Below are 24,140 nucleotides of genomic sequence, written 5' to 3'. Positions count from 1 at the left end.
TTCTAAACTTGGAAAAACGTAACGTCGTTAAGCTTTTTTTAACGGAGGACCATCGAGACAAAAATAATTGAAAGGTTGAACCGCTGGTAGTAATTTTTAAAGTAATGATTATTTATTTTCAATTAAAAAAAACTCTATATTCGTATACACGTGGCATCACCTCCTTGCTCTCTAGTTTCAACAGACATTCGTATACATTGACGGTGGCATTCAATGAAGCAACTGCCACCTGTCCACCAATCCACCCTTACCCCTTTTTCTAAATTCTAACTGGACAACTTCACCCCCAATATCTTTTCATGCAACCAACTAAAACACACAGTGGCACCACTGTAAATAACCACCACCACAACCCCAAATATAAACCACAAAACCATCATAAACAAATATTTCATTCACCATAAATAATAATAATAATAATAAATAATAATCCTAACCTAACATGGATTATCATCGCCGATCAAGTATTGCAATATTTTTGTTAATCGTCTCGTCATTGGTGGTTGTTGAAGCCGATGATCATAAAGTGAAGTTGACATTGTACTACGAAGCTTTGTGTCCGTCTTGTGCCGATTTCATAGTCAATGATCTGTATAAGATATTCGATGACGGATTGATTTCGATTGTTGATCTTAAGCTTAGTCCGTATGGAAACGCTAAGATCAGTTCCAACGGTACAATCGTTTGCCAGGTTTGTCTATTTGATTTGATAAAGCCAGTAAACAAACCGAGCATTCATTAACTGTTTGGCTGGAAGTTCGTTTAGCTTATTTATTAAACTTTGTTTTCAGTAGATCGGTTTTACCATTCAAAATGTGGTGATGGCGCATTACCTACCTCTTTACTCTTTACTGAAATGGGATCATTTTATTATAATAATAATAATAATAATAATAATATTATTATTATTATTATTATTATTAAAACTATTAAATGAACAATTTACATGAACAAAATTTTATTCATGTAACTAAACAAACGAACATGTTTTGTTTTTGTTTGTTCAATTCATTTATGTTTGTGGCCGTTTGTTTGTGTTTGTTTATATATGTTTTAACATATTTTTCTAAAAACTTTCTCGTAAATGCATTACTAGCTAGTCTGAATTAAAATTTTTAGAGAAGTTTCATGATGATTAAAGGTTCGAACCGATTTTTTTATTTTATTTTTCTAGAAAATCTTTAGTCTATGTTAAAAGTTATAAAAATATGGGTTTTCTTGATTACATATTAGTATATTACACATGCTTGCATATTCGAATTTGTTTTTTAAATGTATTAATAGTAAAGGTAAATTGTCAGTTCGATTTACATTTACACGACTAGTTGCAAGTTGCAAACGGAACCAAACCAAACCGTTTTCAAAACCGAAACATGAATCAAACCGTTTGAATCTCAAACGGTCGAACCAGCGATGGTTCAGTCAGTTGCAATGACAATATTAATCAACACCTTGACTAACTAGTACGATATAATAATCACAAATATCATGATGAGGTAAGTTATAAGGCTTCTAAGCAATAATAATACAGTTTTTCAACTTGCAACATTTAATAATCAAGCCCTTATTCTATAAAATTTATTTGTTCATTTTGTTGCAGCATGGTGAATGGGAGTGTGCACTTAATACTGTAGAGGCTTGTGCAATTCATGCATGGCCTGCTGTGGTAAGACTATTGTCCAAAGCTCTATATTTAAGTTCCTTTTTTAGTAACCACGAGAACCCGATATATAGTAAAAACTTAGAGGCTCATCATCAATACCCTGCTAACCAATTGAACCATGAGCGGATCTAGTTAAGCAATGGGTGGTTTTCCGGAACCACCCGAGTTTCGAAATAATAGTCTATCTGTATATATAAAATAACAAAGTGAACTACTTATAAGTTAGGAGAGAACTATCCTATTTACATTAAAAGCAACTGGTCTAGTGGATAAGGCACTAGTTTTGTTAACTAAAGGTCTTAGGTTCAAATCTCAACTCTCTAAACATGTTACAATTATACAAAGTTATAGACATTTGCTCTCTCCCATTGTATTTATATCATGTGTATTCTAATTTCTAATGAAGGTGTCTTTTTATAATTATTGTTCAATGGTATTTTTTTTATGTAATGAACTTTGACCGAACCATTGAATCGACCCAAAATTTTTTATCCGACTCCATGAAATTGAAATATTTAAAATTAGTGCACCGCCTAAATATATTCCCGGATCCGCCATTGGGACTAGGTAAAATACAACTTACAGTGTGCATGTAGCCTTAACAGGGTTAAGACATCATTTGATGTAGTAGTATTGATCCTTTTCTAACACGGTTATTTGATGCAGAGTGGTCACTTTCCTTTTGTATCTTGCGTGGAAAAATTAAATCTCGAAGAGAGGTACACCAAGTGGAATACATGCTTTAAGAAATTAGATTTGGATCCAAAACCCATTGTTGACTGTTACAAGAGTGGTATCGGACACAAGGTTCGTTTCCTTGCTAACCGCGTGCTAAGTTTATACCAATTTCATCGCTCTTATTCTTATCCTGTGTATGCAGCTTGAGCTACAATACGCGGATGAAACAGCCGCTCTTAAACCTCCTCATAAATATGTGCCATGGGTCGTTGTGGATGGAAAACCGCTTTATGATGTGAGTATTTCATATGTTTGTAAACAATAAATAAATTGTCGTTTGTTGAATTTTGTCTAGAGAAATTAATGACATTATTTTGTGACACGTAGGATTACACAGATTTCATAAGTTTCATATGTAAAGCTTATAAAGGTTCTAAGGTGCCCCGAGCTTGCCTTGGTATATCCCGTCCATTTACCGCTCCAACGGATAACACAAGATCCTTAAATCATGTGTGCTACAAAGGAAAAGATGTGAAGTCAAAGGGGAAGTCAACACTATTAGAAGCCATCTCATCAACGGTAGCTTCTTGGATGATCATGTAGGAATAAGATAATCTATGTAAGGTTAAATGGTTAATAACTTAATGATAAAAGTATTATCCTAGTAACATCTTTTCACAAATGTTAATCAGCCAGAAAAAAAAGGGCTTTTAATGAGGATCCATAAGCCCAAAATGCTTCTTATTCTAAAATTGCAAACGCACCATAAATGGGCTTTTCTACAGTACAAAATTTCCAGGTTTCAGCCCAAAAAAAGCTCCTTCTAAAATAGGACTGTTCATGAGCCGAACCGAGCGAAGGCTTGCTCGTTGCTTGGCTTGTTTACAACCGAACCGAACGGCTGAAATTTGAACCGAGCGAAAATCGAAACGAGCCAATATTGAATGGAGCATTTTTCGATCGAACATCAAACAATTTTCGAGCATTATTTATTTCTTTTTTATCTAAAAATTTCAATAAAAAACAAGTTTCAAGGGTGTAAATAATATATTTTGTAAACAAATTAGTAATTTCTAGACAAACGTGTTACATATTGAAAATTTTTAAAAGAAAGTAGTTTGAAGTAAGATATAATGAATATATAAACAAACTTTTAGTATTCTGAAATTTTGAATCGAACTAATGAAACTATAAAATTGACATGATATGAAAAATTTAGAAGGGTTTTAAAAATTGTATACTTATATATTATGTTTGTTGTCTATATATTTATATATTTGTTTATATATAATTATATAAAAATAAATTAAAAATATTTGAGCAAAATCAAACCGAGCAGCCCTTTGCTCATTGCTTGGCTCGTTTACAAACCAAACCGAGCAGAGTGGCTTTTTTACAATCCAGCGAGCAATTTTCGAGCGAGTGACGAGCGGTTTGGACGGCCCTAACATAAGCTTATTAATGTTATGAGCAATTAATGTTATGGGGTGTTGATCGAATTTTTTATTCCAAGCAGACATAATGGAAATGGAAGGCTTGGACTGGACAGCAGCGAAAACCAGATCAGAGACAGCCCTACCAAGAATTCGTCTCAATTAGGTGCTTGTAGTAGTATTTGTATTTTTTGTGTATGGTATTGTATCCGATAAAGTAACGGCAATGTGCATTTAAGTGCCGTACAATCTAAAGAGAGTTAAAACCATAATCCTGAAAACTATTAACCAATATTTTCTTTTTTCTTTTGTAGGTTTGGTTTTACTAACAAAAATCACATATTACCACTTCTCATCTCAAAATTATTCCAAATACATATTTAGAAGTTCCGCCCTGCTTCATATAAAGAGATTTAAATTGTTTATGTATTGTTTTAGTTACACAAATGCTGCATAGTCTTTTCACTGATATAAAGATTTATGACCGTTCATTGCAATATAACGAATGCTCGATCTTATTGATATATAAAGATTTCTGTACACCACAGTACAAGGAATGTTCAATCTGTATATCAAGAGTGCATTTGTGCTACATGTACATCTATGTAGTTGATATCGCCGATATATCAGTGATATATCGGTTATCGCTCCCTTGGCGAAATATCAGTCAAAATATTGGTACTTTTAATATCAGCGATGTTGACCGATATTTGACTAATATTTGACTGATATATCACCGATATTCTCGATATCAGTGCTTTAAGTCTTACTTGTCAACTTTTAGTGTTCAATGTTAATGTTTTAAGTCCTAATCAATTCTTACTTGCCACGATTATTAGTGTTTTGCAATTTGCAAAAGGTTAATTTGTTAATGATAGAAGACTATACCGAATGATAAGTGTTAAAATGTTATATATATGAATGTTACATGATATTAAAATTACCGATATCCTACTGATATCTTACTGCGATAACCGATATCTTAGATATCGATTCTTAACCGATATCCGATATTTTTTCCACATTAACTGATTAGATGTACATATTGATTGTGAGTAATAGCATAATTTCACAGTTAATGGAAATAATTCAAGATGATTTGACTTTCCTGTGAGTTTTGACTCCGGTAATATACGATGTTAGTTTCTTCAAATAATAAGAAAAATATTAGTTGATATAAGAGATGGATATTGCAAGGTAAGTAGTTTTGTCAACATATCAATAAAATAATTGACAAGTTTTACCTTCAACTTATAGTTAACACAAGGGGGATTTATTATCCAAAATAATAACACAATCTAACAAAGCAATCTATGTTTGCTTAGTATTAATTTGACACTTAACACATCAAACGACATTTGGGTCAGTAATATTTTGGTGAGTTATCAAATCTTGAGTAGTTGAGGCTAGAGGTGACAAAAAAATCGGTTTCACCAAAACCGGTTTTAACAAAACCGGTTCATGAACTAACCCAAACCACCGGTTATGGTACCAGTTCCCATTTTCGGTTTTACAACCGAACGGTTTGAGGAAAACCGGTTATAAACCGGACTGAACCGACCTGGACCAGGTCGGCCTATCTTGTTTTTAAACCGGTTTGGATTAAACCGGTTTTGACCAACCTTTAACAAAACCGGTTTTGTACACCTCTAGTTGAGGCCCAAGGGCCTGAAAATTTTGTGGGCCCAAGATAGTAGGCTGAAAAAAAAGTTATGAGCCTAAGGCAGGATGCTAAAAAAAACTACTTAGAGCCTTAGGCTATGTGTAATAGATTTTATAGAAGTGGATAAAATCCTCACACCATCCCCCATGGGTATTATGGGGTGTTATGGCCTTATATGTCTTGAAGTGATCCTATTGAAGGGCATTATCCATTAACATGTTTTTAACCAAAATGTGTTATGATAATGTGACAGGAAAATACTCTTTAACAGACATTAATCATTACTCATGCCCTTAAAATAGCCGGCCCAGATTGGTACACCTAAAAGCTCAATGGTGTAATTGATAGTTTCGAGCTTAATTAAGCTCCCATCAAATTATCCGTGTCATAAAATTTCTCAATTTTATTAATGAAATGTATGATTTATCCACTTATACTTTTAAGTTTTAAGCTTGACTCGGTTTATTGGTAAGTTATGTATAAACAAAGACTAAGCACATAAAAGAATGAAGGTCACTGGACTTTTAAGAGATTTACAAGTCTATTTAACATATAAAGCTTACTAAATAAATAATAATGTAAATTTCAAATATATTTCAAGATGATATAGTCAAGTGGAGCAGTTTTTTGATTGGACTTGACTTATTTCCACTCAAATTTTGATATAATAAATAAACAAATCGTGCATGGGTCCATGAAAAGCTTAAAGAAAAAAATGCGGTGAGTACTTTGAAAGGTGAGGGGCCTATTTGTTAATATCAGAAAGTGAAAGGTCACACCAAATTATGTATTTTCGAATTTATTACTCTCGTCCCGATTTTATTTCGTTGTCGGAGTCTTCTGCTACAATTTGTCAAATTTAACTCAATATCCTTTTACCCAATTTTCTTTTCTTTTCTTTTTTTTTTATTTATCTTTTGGATGACTTTTGTTAACCATGAATCCCATGATTTATGTTTCTAGATATCACACATCTTTGTTTTTAGAAGAATTATTCTAAATTTTACTCTAAAATATATATCACGAAAGTGCTCTTATATTTTCAAATCGATATGTATAAGATCGTGTCTTTCCAGCTTTATAAAATTTTATCAACAACTGAAAGAGTCTAGTTCTAAATATAAATCAATTAATATACAACCTGCTTAGTTTGATTCTTTGACAATAACCATCACTTTCAAAATTTTCATGTTCGGTGATCCGCGTCGAGACTCGATCTTGAATCAGCCGTCGGTTTGGTAACTTGGTTCTATGTAATTCAATTCATTTGAAAAGTTAAGTTTCTATGCCAATAAACCCAAGGTGATATCTCGAGCCTCAAACGAACACCTATAAAATTTAATCCTAGTATGTGACCTAGTATTTTGCTAAGCTTGCGTATAACAAGTTCTTTGGGTGTAGATTCTCGAGACCATTGTTTGATACGTGGTGAGCGTATCATATGCCAGTGACATATTAGTTCTTATTTTTATAAAAAAAATCTTAAGATTATGTTCATTTTATATGTTTCTTTGTCGAAATGGTTTACACCTTTGGGTGGCATATATGATGCATGCACGACGTTAGTGGTAGGGTCGGCCCGTGGGTCAGGGACATCAAGCAATGGCTTTTGGCCCACACTTAATTAAGGTCTCCAAATCCAGAAAAAAAGAAAACCCTATTAAATATAGATATATTATAATTTGAATATTAAAAACAAAATTATGTATTGATTGATCTAGTGGTAAACATAAGTGTTGTTCAGCTGTATGTCATGATTTCTAGACTTGTTCCAAGTGTTTTTTAGTATTTATTTTATTCACGGTTATCATGAAAGGCCCATAAATCTTATTTTGATTTAAACCTCCAAAATCGTTCCAGGCGTTTTCTAGTGGTAAACATTAGTGTTGTTTAGCTCTAAATCTTGATTTCTAGACTTGTTTCAAGCGTTTTTTATTATTTTTTTATTCACAACTATCATGAAAGGGCCACAAATCTCATTTCGATTTAGACCTCCGAAATCTTTGAGTTGGTTAAGAGCAGATATAGGCTTTAGAGATAGTGGCCATATATTTGAAGGAAAAGCATTATATTGTTTTCTTATGTGGTGTATATGTGTGAGATATTTGAAGGAAGAAAGCATATACTTTTGGACGTTATTAATAACATATGTTTTCGAATAATAACACGGTAAGCTCGAAAGAGAAAGAAGCAATAGGAGTTTAAAGTTGTTTTTAGGCTTTTAATCTTAGTTGAAACAGCCAAACAAGACATTATTCATGAAATCACCATTCTACCTATTTCTTGATCATAATTAAAGATGCATTATTATTTGAAAATCAATGATCTAAAGGATAACAAGTTCTAATCTGCTAGAAATCTTAAAACCAAAATCTGTCAAATATAAAAAGTACTGAACCAGAAGTAACTTAAAAAAATAATAGAAAAAATAAGCTTGTAAATGGAACATGGGGAAAAGAAGATGCAGGCAGGCACCTGAGGTCAGGTATTGTCTTAGAAGACTCAGTCACACGTGAGGGTGAACTTGTGTCTTGTATGGCCTGACCCGAACCCCCAAAAATTCTACTGGACCATGACTCTTTGTGGTCCATACTACATTCCTAATTACAGAAACCAACTGGATCCGCAGGACCCACCATGCTCAGAGACGTGACGTCCTTACGCGCAGTACGCAAGTTGTTCCCGCAGGAAATGCCTCCCAATGGTGAAGTACTCCGCCTGTTCCCGCAGCTGCGGATACAAGCCATCAGGGAAGGCCACCCGCGCAGCAAGGCTACACGCACAAGGCACTTAGCTCTCAATAATTCAGTTGTCACCTGAAGGAATGAGCAAAGCCGGGAACAATCCCGCACAAAGGCGGGAGGGGGAATACTCCCGCCCAAATAAGCCAGTCCGTACGATACGGGAAGATCTTTTGTACTGTACCTGACGAGGTATGGGCAAAAGATCTGACCAAAGATACGACAGCTCATTGTCAACAGTATGGCGAGCAGCATGCTCTTGTACTGTATGTCACTATTAGCCGCTGCCTACTCACCAACTCCTGTCATACCACGTGCATAGCCGGCAGTTGGTGGAAAAGGAATAGTACACAGCAGGCCTGGTCACTGTCAGCCGCTGCCTACCCACCAACTACCAGCATGGCACGTGCGTAGGCCACAGTTGGTAGAACAGGAATACTATTCAGCCGGCTATACCTTCTTGGAAACCTACCTTCGGCTATAAATACCCCAAATGGTATGATCATCTCATCTTATCATATACTATCTTGTATCTTACATATTATACCTGATATCTGCTCTAGCAATCTCTTAATATACACTTATATTCAAGAGCAATCTAGTCTGATTCTCAGTGACGAGGAACCCCCCCTTCTCAGTGACGAGCTCACGGTGTCTGTTTTGCAGGTTATCAGAAGAACCATCTTTGCCGGGTCTAACCCCTTGTGGGAAACATCTATCTAACCCCAGATTATCCGTAATCTGCCCGGGGTCGATTAGTGTTTCTTCATGGACCATGACTCTTTGTGGTCCATACTACATTCCTAATTACAAAGTAACTTATTTCTTTATCCACTTTTTAAGGCAAACAAAATTCGGTAACTAGTTTTAACTTGCTATTTATATTTTCAAAGTTAATATATTATGATCTACATTCTATTAGAACTTACAAGGTTCATATTTTTACAAATGCTTATTAAGACTAATTGTAGTGGAACAACATTGACTAATTAAACCATCACAACACGTACAATAGTTTTAAATAAAACACAATTATTTATTATTTAACCATTTTTATAATATAAAGAGATGAGTGGAGAGAATGTGATTGGTTGGCTTTCTAGTGGCCCCATAACTAAAGCCACAGACTTAAACCCCTTGTTTCGTTAACCGGCTGCACCCAAAGGGACAATTTATGTGTTTGGCGCATGTATGGAATTACAGAAATGGTTTGATACCTAAAATAAGGGTGAGGTGGTAAGGAGTGGCGATCTTTACACCACCACTACATTCAGTCTATCACATGCTAAAAATAATAACAAATGGTGCATCAAAAATGCATAGTATTTGTATAAAAGTGTGTGGGATATTTATATCATTTGAAGAATATTTAACCAATGGAAATACGAGGATATACAACAATTATAAAACATTTTATAAAATCCTACCAGTGATTCAGTTGAAGAAGCTTGAAAAAAAAAGCAAAAAACCATTCATAGAAGGTTTAGAACATTGCTACAATCTTTGAAGAGAAGTGGTTAACATTTGATGAGAATTTGTAATTAATGCTCCATCAAGAAGAATCTACACCTATCAATTAGTTCCAACAAGGTGCTACTAAAACCAAGATTGTCAAGATGAAGACTAATGAATGAACAACCTTCTTCAAGATGCATGATGTTTAATGTATGCAGGTAACACACACAATTGCTTTAGGACTTCATCAATATCTCTATCTACAGTTTTAGCAAAGCCTTAATTTGATTTTGTGTGTACTAACTCTCTTGCCCTCAAAACCCTGAACAAACATACATATATACTTCATTGCGGTTTTCGCAATGTGTAGGTGATAATGTGTGATGCCATGTCACTTGGAAATAAAAATATAAACTGTTGTACAGTCTTAATCTTAACCATCAACCAAGCTTAATGTACAGTCTTCAAGACACGTCTATTAACTTGTACATAGACTGCCGCATCATTACATGATGTTCCTTAGTGTGGCACATTACTGTATGTTGTATTTTGTATAGATCCAATAAAAAGTTCATGAGAAATCTTGACTCACAATTGTGATTGTAGTTTTGAGATGACCTTTATAGTAAAAATTGAAACAACTATTATAACTAGAAATCAAAATATATTACAACGATAAATTAAATTTTCGAGTTCATGTAGCGCATGACGGCTGCCGCATCATAACAAAATATTTGGTGTATCTTAATGGAAAGCTGAATAAAATACAATATAACATTGCAACAAATTTTTGTAGTATTGTAGAACCGTTGTATGTATTTTGTTGCATCTTTATACATGTGCACTAAAATGCGATACAACATTGCATTAAAATTAAGACACATAATGTTTATATGATGCATCAAAATACATTATAATGATGAATCAAATATGCATTTTTATGCACGGTTGTAAACAACATTACATCAGCATTAATAAAGCCAATTTTCATCATATTTTCTTTTTTTATAAATGATATAACATGAGTCATGCCAAATTACATTGGATACAAACTTTGGTTCTTTATATAGTTTATTTTCTAAAACACAAAGGACATTAACCGATATTTGAAATAGAAAAATCGGCTGAAACTCTATATAGTCTATGACTCTATGAGTGAAGTAGAGTGGTAGGCTTTCTTTTTTTATTTTATCTACCCATCAATATTTGACATGTTATTAACTTATTAATTATAATCTTGACACTATCTATTATTAACCATTCATTAAAATAATTTAAAGCAATATATAATTGACCAAGAATATTTTTTCAATGTGCTCTCAAGTATAGAACAAACACAAATATTGCAAAATCCCACCAATCACTTGATTATTCATAGCTGCACAATGCTTATTCAGTACAAATGTACATAAATATACTTTCAAAATGTAACTATTCAACAACGTCAAATTAGTACCGTAACTGGAAGATCAAATGGTACGACTTAATTTCACAATACATTATTGAGGTATCATAACGTTTTGCAAATAAAACTAACATTAAATATAGTTTTCATATTATCATACATTAAATAAATAATATTTATGATTCTAGTTTGAAAAAGAAAATAATTACAAAATTTGAGTTTTTAATTTAACTATTTAAGGACAATCACATGTTTTTAACAATACAATATGGGACAATATTCATCATAATAATGCTTCAATTTTTAAATAATGATTTGAAAATTTTCTACAAATAACTTGTCTAACAATATAAACTTATAATAATAAGTTAATAACAATACTATACTGTGGAAGTAACAGGAGAAAACTCACTACCGGAGATACCACCACTAGCTCCACCAACGCCGTCACCACCACCACCATCCACCACCGACGTATTGGCTGCGGCAGCCGCAGCACTACTACTACCACCACCAGCTCATTTCCTCTTCTTCTTTTCGTAAGGAACACCCCTAGCCTTTGCTTGACCATCTTTAACCTCCCTTAAATAAATCCTCACCGCTCTCGCACCAAACGGGTTCGACTCCTGGGGGCCTCCGTTCTCCTCATAGGCCGCCCGGAGTCGCCCGATGAGAGCATCAAGGCTCCCCCACGCTTGTCTGAGTGGACAAGTGCAGGGAAATGGAGGATTCGGGTGTCCAAAGTAAGAACACCCGATAACATGAACCTTAGTTTTACCAAACTGGTCTAGGTACTTTAAGAACTCGATCACGTGTGCGCCACTGCACCGCGACAACGTCAAAGGCGGTTTGTGGTTTTTAAGATACTGTAGGAACGTGTTCCAGTCACGTCGTTTTTGTGACTCGTATCTGCTGAGCGGTGGCGTGGCTGAAGACCTTGATGTTTCAGTGGGTGCGTCAGCTGCGCCACTGGGCCGCAGACTCGGAGGATCTCCAGATTCTCCTGAAGGTAAATCCATAGGAGTGCGTGAAAGGATTTTTTTTGTTTTTTTGGATTTAGGGTTGGATTGAGTGAATGATTGATTGTAGGAGGGTGGCGGTGTAGATAGAGAGAGAGAGAGAAAAGAGAGGAGAGAGATGATGGGACGTAATATAGAAAAGAAACATGAAAGAAGGCTCCTCCTCTTGCCATGGACAAGACTCGATGGATGAACTCATTATTGTTGTAGGATCCACGGTTTATTTTTAATATTATTGAGGACATTTTTGCATGGTTGAAGTTTAATCAAAGGATTTTCTAGGGACACCAAACACCCCTTATACATCTTGTATAAGACTATATGAGACGTTATACGTCTCTTATAGTCTTATACGGGACGTATAGGGGATGTCTGGGTTGTCCCTACTCCTTAGCATGACACTTAATTGACCACCGGGAATATACATAGTTATAAGTATTTTCATTTCCTACGTTTAAAGAATATATCGTAATTATATACGTATATTTAGTAATAGATACAATATAATAACTATATATATATACACACATATGAAGAAAGGAAGAAAGAAGTGTTATGATAAAAAAATAAACCTTATACCATGGAATATATATAGTTATATACTATCTAGAATAATTATGTTAAAATTATAGTAATAGTTATTAGTTTTTGAATTGAATTAATATATTACTATTATGCTACTTCATTTGGTGCGCATTAAAATTAACTACCATAATAATTATTCTCTTTAATTAAAAAGTGTTGCGTAAAAATAATTATTATTTTACTTATTTATACGTTTTTCATGTTAAAGATCTATATGTATCGGAACCTATCCAAGAAAGAAAAATTGTTATATGTTTTGGTAACTAACTTATGCATTATTGTTAAAACAATTATATTTATACGATTTTACATATCATCCAATAAAAAATTGTGTGTGGTAAGTAAATTAAAAATTTTCAAACTAACATGCTTAATTATATGTTGTATTATTTGAAACCTTTAAGAACACATATGCATTATGTTGGTTATGTAATATAAGTAACATATGATTGGTAAATGTGTAGGTTATAGAGGCTATCTTTATAATACCACGAATAGAAATCAAGAATTAGGGTTTGTAGAGGGTATCAAAAGTGCGGCAACAAACCACCGATAGTGACTCTTCCTCTTTAATGAAGCCAATGAAAGAAATGTGGCAACAATAAGTGCACTGAAGATGCCTTTTCAAATGTATTAGTGAGTAAGTTCCAAGCAACATAAATAAAACTTATGACAATTGCATTCAAGATGTCGTATAAAAGCTTATGAATTATCACCTTTAGATGAACAGTAAGTCAAATTTGTTTCAATATTTTTTGGTTTTTCATATATCACTTAAGAAAACTTCTCCAACACGTCTGCCTATAGAGATAACATGTCGTCAGCCGTCAGCGTAGCCTTAGTCACCATAAGTTCCGTCATTATAAACTTGCATGTGGTAAGTGTGCTAAGGAATAACAACACTATTAGAAAGTTACTGCTAGACATTTGTGAGTGAGAAACAAGTAGCAAAAAATTAGAACCCAAAAGCAGTTGAATATATTGCGACCGAATTTAAACAGTCACAAACCAGTAGAACAGATTATGTTGTAAAATAACCCTAGTCGCAAAACAGATCAGCCTACAAGGATTTTAGCGACCGGAAAAAAATCTTAAATGCCCTGTTTTCTACTATTATAATATTAACCTTTACATTTGAAAACACTAAATGTGTGTTAACTAATTAATGAATTCTACTTAAACCAACAAGCAGCTCGTGATAGTTACGAGAGGTTCTTGTTAAGAGTAGCCGTTAGAGCAATAGTTTGAAAATCAAACAATACAGTACCACTTTGAAATCTGAATATAAATTATAAAGTACCATTTTGAAATAGAAAAAAAAAGTAAGTACTGAAACGGTACTTTAAGTTATTTAGTTAAAGCTTAATTTAAAAGAAAATTAAGTAATTACCAAACACTAGAAAACAAGTATTGGCAACCAATACGCGCTTATATCATTTGCATTTTGATATTTTTGCCTATCTTGCACCTGATCCTGTAAAGCTACTTAAGTCGTATCCAACGGGTACGTTGTGAATAGTAATGTTATGATCCTAAGATCTATAAATTTTATTTTCAAACGAATTAGTTTTGCTATCCAAAAATAATTAGCAACACAACTTGTTACGTACGCGTTTACCTTCCCGATGTAAACATTAATCTTTCCTGAATAATAAATAAAAATTGGGAAAATTCCCAAAACGGCCCAATTAGGAGATTCCATTTTTGTCTCATTAAATAAAAGTTTCTAGAAATGTCCCATACAAACACGTCTTTGACAACGTGTTAGGCCTTAACACGTCTTTCACGACCTGTTAACCTCCAATGCGCGTCTTCAATGGCATGTTAGCCTCTAACGCGTCTTTCACGACATGTTACCCCTATTTATTGTTTTTGTTAATATTACATTATTATAATTAATTTAATACATATTTGTCATTTCTTTTATAACTTGTAATGCATAAAGTTTTATAAAGTTCCAAATATACCGTTGAGACTTACTTATTTTTATCTACGTATTGCATAAATTTTACTTAAAACGAGACTGGTCAAATTTTATTAAACATTTATTGAACATTTTAATATCAATTTGACACTCGGTTTTGAATAAAATTTATGACAACATGTAGAAAAATAAACACGTCTCAACGACATATTTAAAATTATATATTACAAGTTATATAAGAACTGACAAATATGTATTAAATTAATTATAATAATGTAATATTAAAAAAACAATTAATAGGACTAGTATGTCGTGAAAAACGCGTTAGAGAATAACATGCCGTGAAAGACGTTCGTTAGAGGTTAACAGGTCGTGAAAGACACGTTAAGGCTTAACACGTCTTCAAAAAACGTGTTTGTAAAAGATATTTTTAAAAACTTTCATTTAAAAAGACAAAAATATAATACTCTATTATTATTATTATTATTATTATTATTATTATTATTATAAGAATTTTCTCATAAAAAATTACTTGTTTTGATAGTGTGGAGAATAATATTCCCCTCTGAAGAAACACTAAGTGAACCCACAGGTAGATTATAGATAATCTGGGGGTTAAGTAATGTTTCCCACGAATGAGGTCCAGCAGAGAAGGTTGTTCTTCAGGGGACCTGCAAAACAGACACCGTAAGCTCGTCACTGAGAAGGGGGGGTTCCTCCTTGTGACCACCCTCCGGCGTGAGAATCAGACTAGATTGCTCTGAATATAAGTGTATATTAAGAGATTGCTAGATAAGATTGAGATAACAGATGATATCCTTACCATTCAAAGGTGTTGGAGTATTTATAGCCGAAGGTAGGTTTCCAAGCAGGTACAGCCGGCTGAATAGTATTCATGTTCTACCAACAGTGGACGTACGCACAGGCCATGCTGGTTGGTGGATAGGTTACGGCCAACAGTAATAAGGTCGGCTGTATACTGTTCCTTTTACTGCCGGCTACGCACTGTTCCACCAACTGTAGGCTGCGCACGTCCCATCGTAAGGGTTGGTGAGTAGGCAGCGGCTAATAGTGACAAACAGTACTAGAGGGTGCTCCTCCTCGTATTGTTGTCGGTGAGCTGTCACCCTGTGATTAGTTCATGGGCTGCTCTGGTCAAACTGTCTGTTCCGCCCATACCTTAGTAGGTATAGTACGAAAGACCTTCCAGAAGCATACGGACTGGCTCATTTAGGCGGGAGTGTTCCCGCCTTGCTCATTCCTTCATGTGACTACTGAAGTAACGAATGCCTTGTGCGTGTAGCCTTGCTGTTAGTGCGGGTAGCCTTCCCTGATGGCTTGTATCCGCAGCTGCGGGAACAGGCGGGGTACTTCACCATTGGGAGGCTTTCCCTGCGGGTACAGCTGGCGTACTACGCGTAAGGTTCTTTGAGCATGGTGTGTCCTGCTGGAGCAGTTGGTCATTGCGCAGACGTCCCTGTTCAAGGTGAGTCTTGCGGGTCCAACTGGGCTCTGCTGGGACCTACCTCTTCAAGTCCCCCCAGTCCAATGTTCTTCTCATGAATGTTTAATAAAGTGAGGTGAACTTTTGGACTTAGCAAGGGGTTTTGAAAAGGGTATAGTTTTCCGGTTTTCCGTGGTGATTCATCCCGCGGTTTTCCTGATGTCACGCAGAAATTCCCGACTTTTCTGCTTGATCTTTAGGTGTGAAGCGGGTAGGTTTGTAACCTCCTCGCGCGTCAGGAGCGTTGAGTCCCAATTGTGTGGATTCTCCATGGGGTTTTGGTGATTTTCGACATAGTGATCATTTATGCTGAAACCACCAATTCCATCTTGGAGTTTCAAACAATATAGTTCTCGACGTTCCCGTCATGCGGGAATGTTATTCACGTTTCCGCAAGCATGGCCCAGAAGATCTTTCTTGGTTTGAATTCCCTACAGAGTGCTAAGTACGTGAAGGGTTTTGCCTTGACACTGTACCCGCACTCGTCTTACGGTTACTTTACTTCCAAGGTATTCTTGGCTTCAATTCCCTGCGGGTGCTCGGTATGTGAAGGGTTTTGCCTTGACACTGTACCCGCATCCGTCTGACGGTTACTTGGTTGCCAAGTTATTCTTGGCTTCAATTCCCTGCGGGTGCTAGGTATGTGAAGGGTTTTGCCTTAACACTGTACCCGCGTCCGTCTTACGGTTACTTGGATGCCAAGGTAAGGGGTATTTTCCCGCTCACTTGAATCTTTTTGAATTTTGAATTTTGAAATTCGAAGAGTTGGTGGAAAGATAGGAACAGTCCAAACATCTTAAACGTCGTGCGACGGTTTCTTCTGACTGTGTCAGGACGTGCAGGAAGTTATGGTGACGTGACAGTACATGGTCATTCCAGACGCTTTTTCAGGCGCGTGGGCGCGATTTTTCGGGCGCGTGGCCGCGAAATTAATGGTATGCGTCCTGTCAACAGCTGTTGCCAGCTTGCTTTTTGCCACGTGTCGTGGTTTCATTGCACCTTCGTTTTCTCTCTCTTCCGCATTAATTTCATCGCATTAATTAATGAACCCACAGGCAGATTATAGATAATCTGGGGGTTAAGTAATGTTTCCCACGAATGAGGTCCAGCAGAGAAGGTTGTTCTTCAGGGGACCTGCAAAACAGACACCGTAAGCTCGTCACTGAGAAGGGGGGGTTCCTCCTTGTGACCACCCTCCGGCGTGAGAATCAGACTAGATTGCTCTGAATATAAGTGTATATTAAGAGATTGCTAGATAAGATTGAGATAACAGATGATGTCCTTACCATTCCAAGGTGTTGGAGTATTTATAGCCGAAGGTAGGTTTCCAAGCAGGTACAGCCGGCTGAATAGTATTCCTGTTCTACCAACAGTGGACGTACGCACAGGCCATGCTGGTTGGTGGATAGGTTACGGCCAACAGTAATAAGGTCGGCTGTATACTGTTCCTTTTACTGCCGGCTACGCACTGTTCCACCAACTGTAGGCTGCGCACGTCCCATCGTAAGGGTTGGTGAGTAGGCAGCGGCTAATAGTGACAAACAGTACTAGAGGGTGCTCCTCCTCGTATTGTTGTCGGTGAGCTGTCACCCTGTGATTAGTTCATGGGCTGCTCTGGTCAAACTGTCTGTTCCGCCCATACCTTAGTAGGTATAGTACGAAAGACCTTCCAGAAGCATACGGACTGGCTCATTTAGGCGGGAGTGTTCCCGCCTTGCTCATTCCTTCATGTGACTACTGAAGTAACGAATGCCTTGTGCGTGTAGCCTTGCTGTTAGTGCGGGTAGCCTTCCCTGATGGCTTGTATCCGCAGCTGCGGGAACAGGCGGGGTACTTCACCATTGGGAGGCTTTCCCTGCGGGTACAGCTGGCGTACTGCGCGTAAGGTTCTTTGAGCATGGTGTGTCCTGCTGGAGCAGTTGGTCATTGCGCAGACGTCCCTGTTCAAGGTGAGTCTTGCGGGTCCAACTGGGCTCTGCTGGGACCTACCTCTTCACCCTCTATACCCTACTAACCTATCTCTAGGTCCATTTTTCCCTACATGCCGCTAGGTTGATGTACTAACTTTGACCACATACTGTGGAAACAGGTTTTTTCACTCGTGTGCTAGGGTAAATTAACGTCATGTTTGATTTGGATAAGAATGCAAGATTACCTATACACTGTCTAATCATCAACGATGGCGTCTTCACTTATAGGTAAATAACGAATCTTACCGACATATGACCGATGGGATATTCCACATGTAAGCAATTCTATATTTTTATTTACTTTTTGATTTTTTAATATTGATAGTTTTTTGTAAATTTATATGAAACGCGTACATTAATGCGGTCAAGTACTTTATAGCCACAAGCACGAAGCTTGAAGAGTTTGACCTAACATGAATAGGTAGCTTTCGTGTTGTCAAGGATACTAATTAATCTTGTTTAAAATGTACGTAATTAAATGTGCAAGTGAGATGACGATTTGAACTTTGAAGTTGGCTTTGCTGTGTCAACTGGTGTTAGGATCGGTGAAGTCTTTAGGATTTAGATTATTTAGTTCATACGTGGAGCTATTGAGGCCGGGATTATTAATGTTAATTAGGTTGATATTTAGTTTATCGATCGCTAAGTTAGAATCCCTAATCCTAGTTTATTTATATCCTTTAGATGCCTAATTACAATCTTGCACCATGCATAATAAAGAAAACCTCAGTTGCAGTCTGTGGACGTAGGTGTCCTTAATCGAACCACATAAAAGTCTTGTTTGTTCGATAGTATGATTCTGTTGCGTTGTTTGTTCTGATCGATCCCAAATAAGCTGTCGTGGTGTCACCGAATGACATGGATAGCGAGTCTTCAACCGTTAGTCATGTAAATGAATAATTGTCATAATTTTGACGGCCTTAAAATTTGGAGGCCTAATGCACTTGTCTCACTTAGCTTATGTTAGAGATGGCACCGGTTATCTTCTACGCACGTCCCAATAAATTGAAATATTTATATAATAGTTAGATGTTTTAGTTAAAACATAAATTTAAGAAATACAAATCAAATCTATTTACAATAATATAAGTTTGTAAACAAGAAACACCTAACTATATATATTAAACGACATGATCATTGTTTATACGTGAGTTATTAATGTTGTGTAAGGAGTATTATAATACAAATTTTATCACATATTGTGCGTGACTAAATTTTTTAATTTATTATGAGTATGATTTTTCATAGCACTATAATTTTTATTGTTGTTGTTTAGTAAACTATTTCTTTTTAAAAAATTATTTATAGGGTTTACTTTTATGAATCGGTGTTAGCGGGTTGTCCAAACACTATTGAGATTTGAGACCAAAGTCAATAGGCAAAGCTTTACAGTTTACTAATTGCAGTTGAATTTACAATATAGAACTTGAAAATCGACTGTAAAAACCAAATCAACCGTATAACATTCAGATACTTATTTGTTTTATATTATGAGCCATGCAATATTTTAAAAAATTGATATAAAATGATTATTTAAATAAACAAAATCTTATCACAACCAATAAACCAACACAAGCAAGCCGAGCCGACCAATTACCAGTTCGAACGACGTTGTTTCCTTAAAAACCATGCATATCGCTTTGTTCTAAACCTATCCAATTTGGTCATTCGCCATACGCTGACCACAACCTCAAGGCCCACAACCTATTAGAAACCATGCATATCGCTTCGTTCTAAACCTATCCAATTTGGTCATTCGCCATACGCTGACCACAACCTCAAGGCCCACAACCTATTAGAAACCATGCATATCGTTTCGTTCTAAACCTATCCAATTAGGTCATTTGCCATGCGTTAACCACAACCTCAGGGCCCACAACGCACGGCTTGGTGTTCTCACAATCCCACAATGCCCATTATTAATTTGCGCACCAAGTTGCATGCCATCTCATGACTTTAGTTTACGAGAGTATAATAGACACAATGTAGTTAAACAGATGTTAGAGTTAGCTTTACGTAATTACGAGATATATTTAGCTCAGCATTTTATAAAAACAGTAATCGCAATTATCAATAACCAAGTGATCCCCCAACCAACACGTAAACCACACGATACCACACCGAACACGTCTCTTCACCACGTCAGCCTGCTAGATGACGTGGCATGAGCGGAAAAGGTATACGGACGGGCTTAAAGGGGTACATCAAATCAATTAAAATATGTTTCTTGTGTTTTAAACAGAAGGATTGACCATTGGCCCCATGGGGTGTGCATTTTGTTTGACAAAAGGCACCCAAGTGAGGGTTTCACGTGGTGGGTCCCAGTCCACGAGACAAGGTACTATTCACCATCCTCGGGGGCCCACCAATCTCTATCCGGATCTTCCTTTAACTTTTAATATTTTTATTTACCATTTGCTCTTACTCGTGACATCAATCTTTTAATGCTTCTAGTTTGAAAATAATAATAAGTCCGTAGTTTAAGTTTAACCAAATATGGAGGTGTTTGGGATTTCTTATTTTACCAGCCATAAGTTATAAAGTTATAACTTATGAGTTATATACTCATAAACCTACATTTCTCAAACACCTAATAACTTATAACTTATAAATTATAAGTTGTAAGAAGCTAAAATAAGGAATTCCAAATAGCCCCTAAATGTATCTACAAATTTTGTTTAATATTCTACGCCATTTCTTTATCTGTATCTTTATTTTATTCACAAATATTATTATTAATAATTATTTTTTCTGTTTAAGATACAAAAATTTTAGAGATATAAAAACTAATATTTAAACTTAGATCATTCACATTAAAGCCTCTATATTTTGTTTTGAGTGTATAAAAATAATTAATAGTTGTTTGTGAGTAGAATATAGGTAGAGACAGAGAGTTGGAAAGTAAACAAAATTCAAATAAAAGTGTGTTTTTGGTTAAATTTTATATATGGAAATGAAGGCCCCAACCCCTTCCACATTTTTAAAGTATAAAAAGTTATTGTAAAATCACACTCCATCTCTTCCAACGTTTCACTTTTATAATTCTTAATTAATGAAAAAATTGCTACATTCACTATTCATATATAAAAGCGTACTATTCATTATTTATCTATTAAATTATTGTGAGTGTATAAATGAAATTAAAATAAGTATTTGTGACTAAAATAAGGATAAAAATGGTTGATAGAATGTGAAAGTTTTTAAAATAAAAGATTACTTTTGAAAATATATGACTTTTAGTTAAGTTATATGATAGAAAATAACAAAGGAGAACTATTTAAAAACTCAAAATTCTAGAGGTGAAGATATAATAGATTGTTAAACGTGTTCAACACCAATTCAGATCGAAGACTTCTAGAATCTTGGAGAATATTTAGTATAATAATAATTAGTTTATTATTATAGATAAGTTAGTCGTATCTTTAGTCCTAACTGCATTTGGTTTCAAATTATGTATTTGAAAAATGTTAGGATTAGAAACCGTGAGTTTATATATATATATATATATATATATATATATATATATATATATATATAGGGTTAGGTTATAATAGGAGATATAGTTTTTGTAGAAAGTATAAGAAGTAATCTTGTTCATTGATTTTGAACTTGGAGGGTTGAGATTAGTTTAGGGGGAAATCAAGTGTAAACACAAGGTGAAGGGCATAAAAGAAATAACACATTTATTGACTTTCTCTCTCCACATGCAAAGCACAAGCCAAATTCCCCCATCATTTTAAAACGTCTATAACTTTTTTACGACGTTTTTATTGAAAAACAATTTTACCATAATAACGAGTGTCTTTTTATCTTTTATATGAGTACCATATTGTAATATAAAAATTAAAAAAAAATTAGTGGGTTTTTTACAAATTGTGTTTTACCAAACTGTGTTTTACAAAATTGTGTTATACAATAGTATTTTTAATTGTGTTTTTTCTTTTCATTGTGTTTTTTCCATTGTGTCATGCAATTGTGTTTTTTTTTTCATAGTGTTTTTTTCCATTGTGTTTTTTATAGTGTTTTCCATTGTGTTTTTTCGGACTTTTTCGACGAGGTGGTGGCGGTGGGTGATGGTTGTGGTGGCGGTGGGCGGTGGAGTGGTGGTGGTTGTAGGAGATGAATGAAGATGTAATTGGATTTTATGTAAGTGGGTTTTTGAAATTAATGTAAGTGGGTTTTAAGATTAAAGTAATTGGGTTTTGATATTAAGGTGTTAGACTAAAATACCCTCCTTCCTAGCTTCTTAGGAAAATCAAACTTCTTATTTGAACCTAACTGAGTTTATATATATGTCTGTATATATATATCCTAGGTTCAATGTGTTAGGTATTATTAAGTTTTTCTCGTTTGTCGTTTTCTTAATAAAAGAGTCGTAAAGAGTTCTACAAATCTCGTGTTTGTGTTCTTGATTCGCTTGCCTCAAAGTTTAACAAGTGATATCAAAGCTAGGGCTCGTACCGGAAAGCGGTTGGAAGATTGGAGGCAGCCTCCACCGACTGGTGTGTCCGTCGGTGGAGGGCAGACGTGAAAGCAAGGCAATATCATTATGTTCTTAATTTAACTTTTTGCAACATGGTTTATATTTATAAATTGAAGAATAAGCAATCTACTTAATTCTTATTCCTACAGAAGAGGTAGACATTCAATTTTGAGTCTTTTAATTGAGTTTCTTGAAGCCTCCAAGTTTTCTGTTTGAAACCGAGAACAACTAGGTCTGTGTGAAGCCGAAGTTGTTGTGAAGCCGAAGCAAGTGAACGAGCAGTGAAGAAAACCGAGTAGTCGTGAAACTCGAGCAAGTCGAACAACCTGTGTGATTGTGTTAGTTGAAGCCAAATTTAAGAAAATTAATTTGGAAGCAGGCGAGTAGGTTGCTGATATGATTAAGCAACCGAGTTCCTTGGTGAAACTCTTATTTAGGGTCGTAAATAAAACTTGGTCATAGTACCATGAGGAGCCGGGGTTCCGATCGTGAACGGGTTGCGACCTATTTGTGGGGTTGTGATCCATATCGTTGTTCTTGCCACGATACACAACGAACCCAGAGCTGCCGCTATTGATCTCTCCGACATGCAAAAAGGCACCCCACTGGCCGTTCTGAACTCTGGTCGAATAGGAACCCATACTTGGAGTTTTCTTCAGAGTAAGACAAGGTCTCACCGGTAGCATTATAGAACAAACGCGCGTTGGGCTTGGATAGAGCCTCGAGTGCCCTCTCCTTCCTATCAGCTCCCTTTGTGATGGGCTTGCCTAACACATTTTCATCACTCATCTTATTATTATTATTATTATTATTATTATTGTTAAACCAAGACATTCTGGGTACATATAGTATAAATGTTGTATTGTTTTTCGTTGAACGATGAAACATAGTCCAACAACAACATTTATAATAAAGAAAGGAAAGGAGGGAAAGGAGGGGAGCCGGCCTCCAATAATTCAGCAACATCAAGACGCCACGTATAGGTCTATACGTGGCGTCTAAGGTACGAGTTGACAACCTAACCCAGCTTTTGTAGGGCAGGTTGGAATCAAACTAAGACGTCGCGTATAGGCCTATACGTGGCGTCTTAGTCATAAAAAGACGCCGCGGAAAGGTCTATACGTGGCCGATAGGGGAGTTTTTCTAGAAAAACCCACCAGTTTGTCTTGTTATGTTTTTTTTTCTTCTCTTTTTTTTGTTATCTATTGTTATTTATAATATTATTATTAATATTATTTTAATTATGAATAATATATTATTATTCACAATTCGGCAAAGCGTGTTCGGTAGCAGGCCTTATATGGGAAAATTGACGTTGCAAAATGACCCTTCAATTTATTGGCTTCTATCGTTATGGACATCTTGAATCAGTTACGGTGATTACCTTGGGAAAAACTGACAGTGCCAAACGAACCCTTTCTTAGATGCTCTCGGTATCGGCACCTCAAATCCGCCTCTTCGATATCGTCAAACTCCAACGCTCTTGACCTTCGGCCACCACCGGCAACCGTAGTTGTGTTCACTCAAACACATATCAGTCGTCACTAAGCTTAAGCTTAGGCTTGTTATTAGTTTTATTTTTAGTTGGGGGTATTATAAGTTGTTCATGTTGCGTAT

At 35.6% G+C, this 24,140-nt stretch overlaps 1 protein-coding gene and 2 pseudogenes across 1 annotated transcript; 1 reads left to right on the top strand and 2 right to left on the bottom strand.

Moving 5' to 3' along the window:
• Window positions 1–24,140, bottom strand: part of LOC143536362 (UDP-glycosyltransferase 87A2 pseudogene) — a 71,931-nt pseudogene that overhangs the window by 20,029 nt on the left and 27,762 nt on the right.
• Window positions 443–2,944, top strand: LOC143536343 (gamma-interferon-responsive lysosomal thiol protein-like). The gene is made up of 5 exons (XM_077030357.1): window positions 443–691; window positions 1,601–1,666; window positions 2,330–2,470; window positions 2,544–2,636; window positions 2,729–2,944. Exons 1-5 carry the CDS (start codon window positions 443–445, stop codon window positions 2,942–2,944), a joined length of 765 nt encoding a protein of 254 aa, XP_076886472.1.
• Window positions 11,373–12,057, bottom strand: LOC143536392 (protein LIGHT-DEPENDENT SHORT HYPOCOTYLS 5-like; annotated as a pseudogene).

The sequence above is a fragment of the Bidens hawaiensis genome, unplaced genomic scaffold (genome assembly GCF_021521415.1).
Source record: "Bidens hawaiensis isolate Kalapana, Puna unplaced genomic scaffold, B.hawaiensis_p1.1 tig00010796_1, whole genome shotgun sequence".
NCBI lineage: Eukaryota > Viridiplantae > Streptophyta > Magnoliopsida > Asterales > Asteraceae > Bidens > Bidens hawaiensis.
This window is presented reverse-complemented; position numbering and strand designations above follow the sequence as displayed.

Coding starts and splice junctions, on each gene's coding strand:
- LOC143536343 (XM_077030357.1), top strand. CDS start 443: ATGGATTATCATCGCCGATCAAGTATTGCAATATTTTTGTTAATCGTC. Junction 692..1,600: donor ACGGTACAATCGTTTGCCAG/GTTTGTCTATTT, acceptor ATTTTGTTGCAG/CATGGTGAATGGGAGTGTGC. Junction 2,471..2,543: donor AGAGTGGTATCGGACACAAG/GTTCGTTTCCTT, acceptor CTGTGTATGCAG/CTTGAGCTACAATACGCGGA.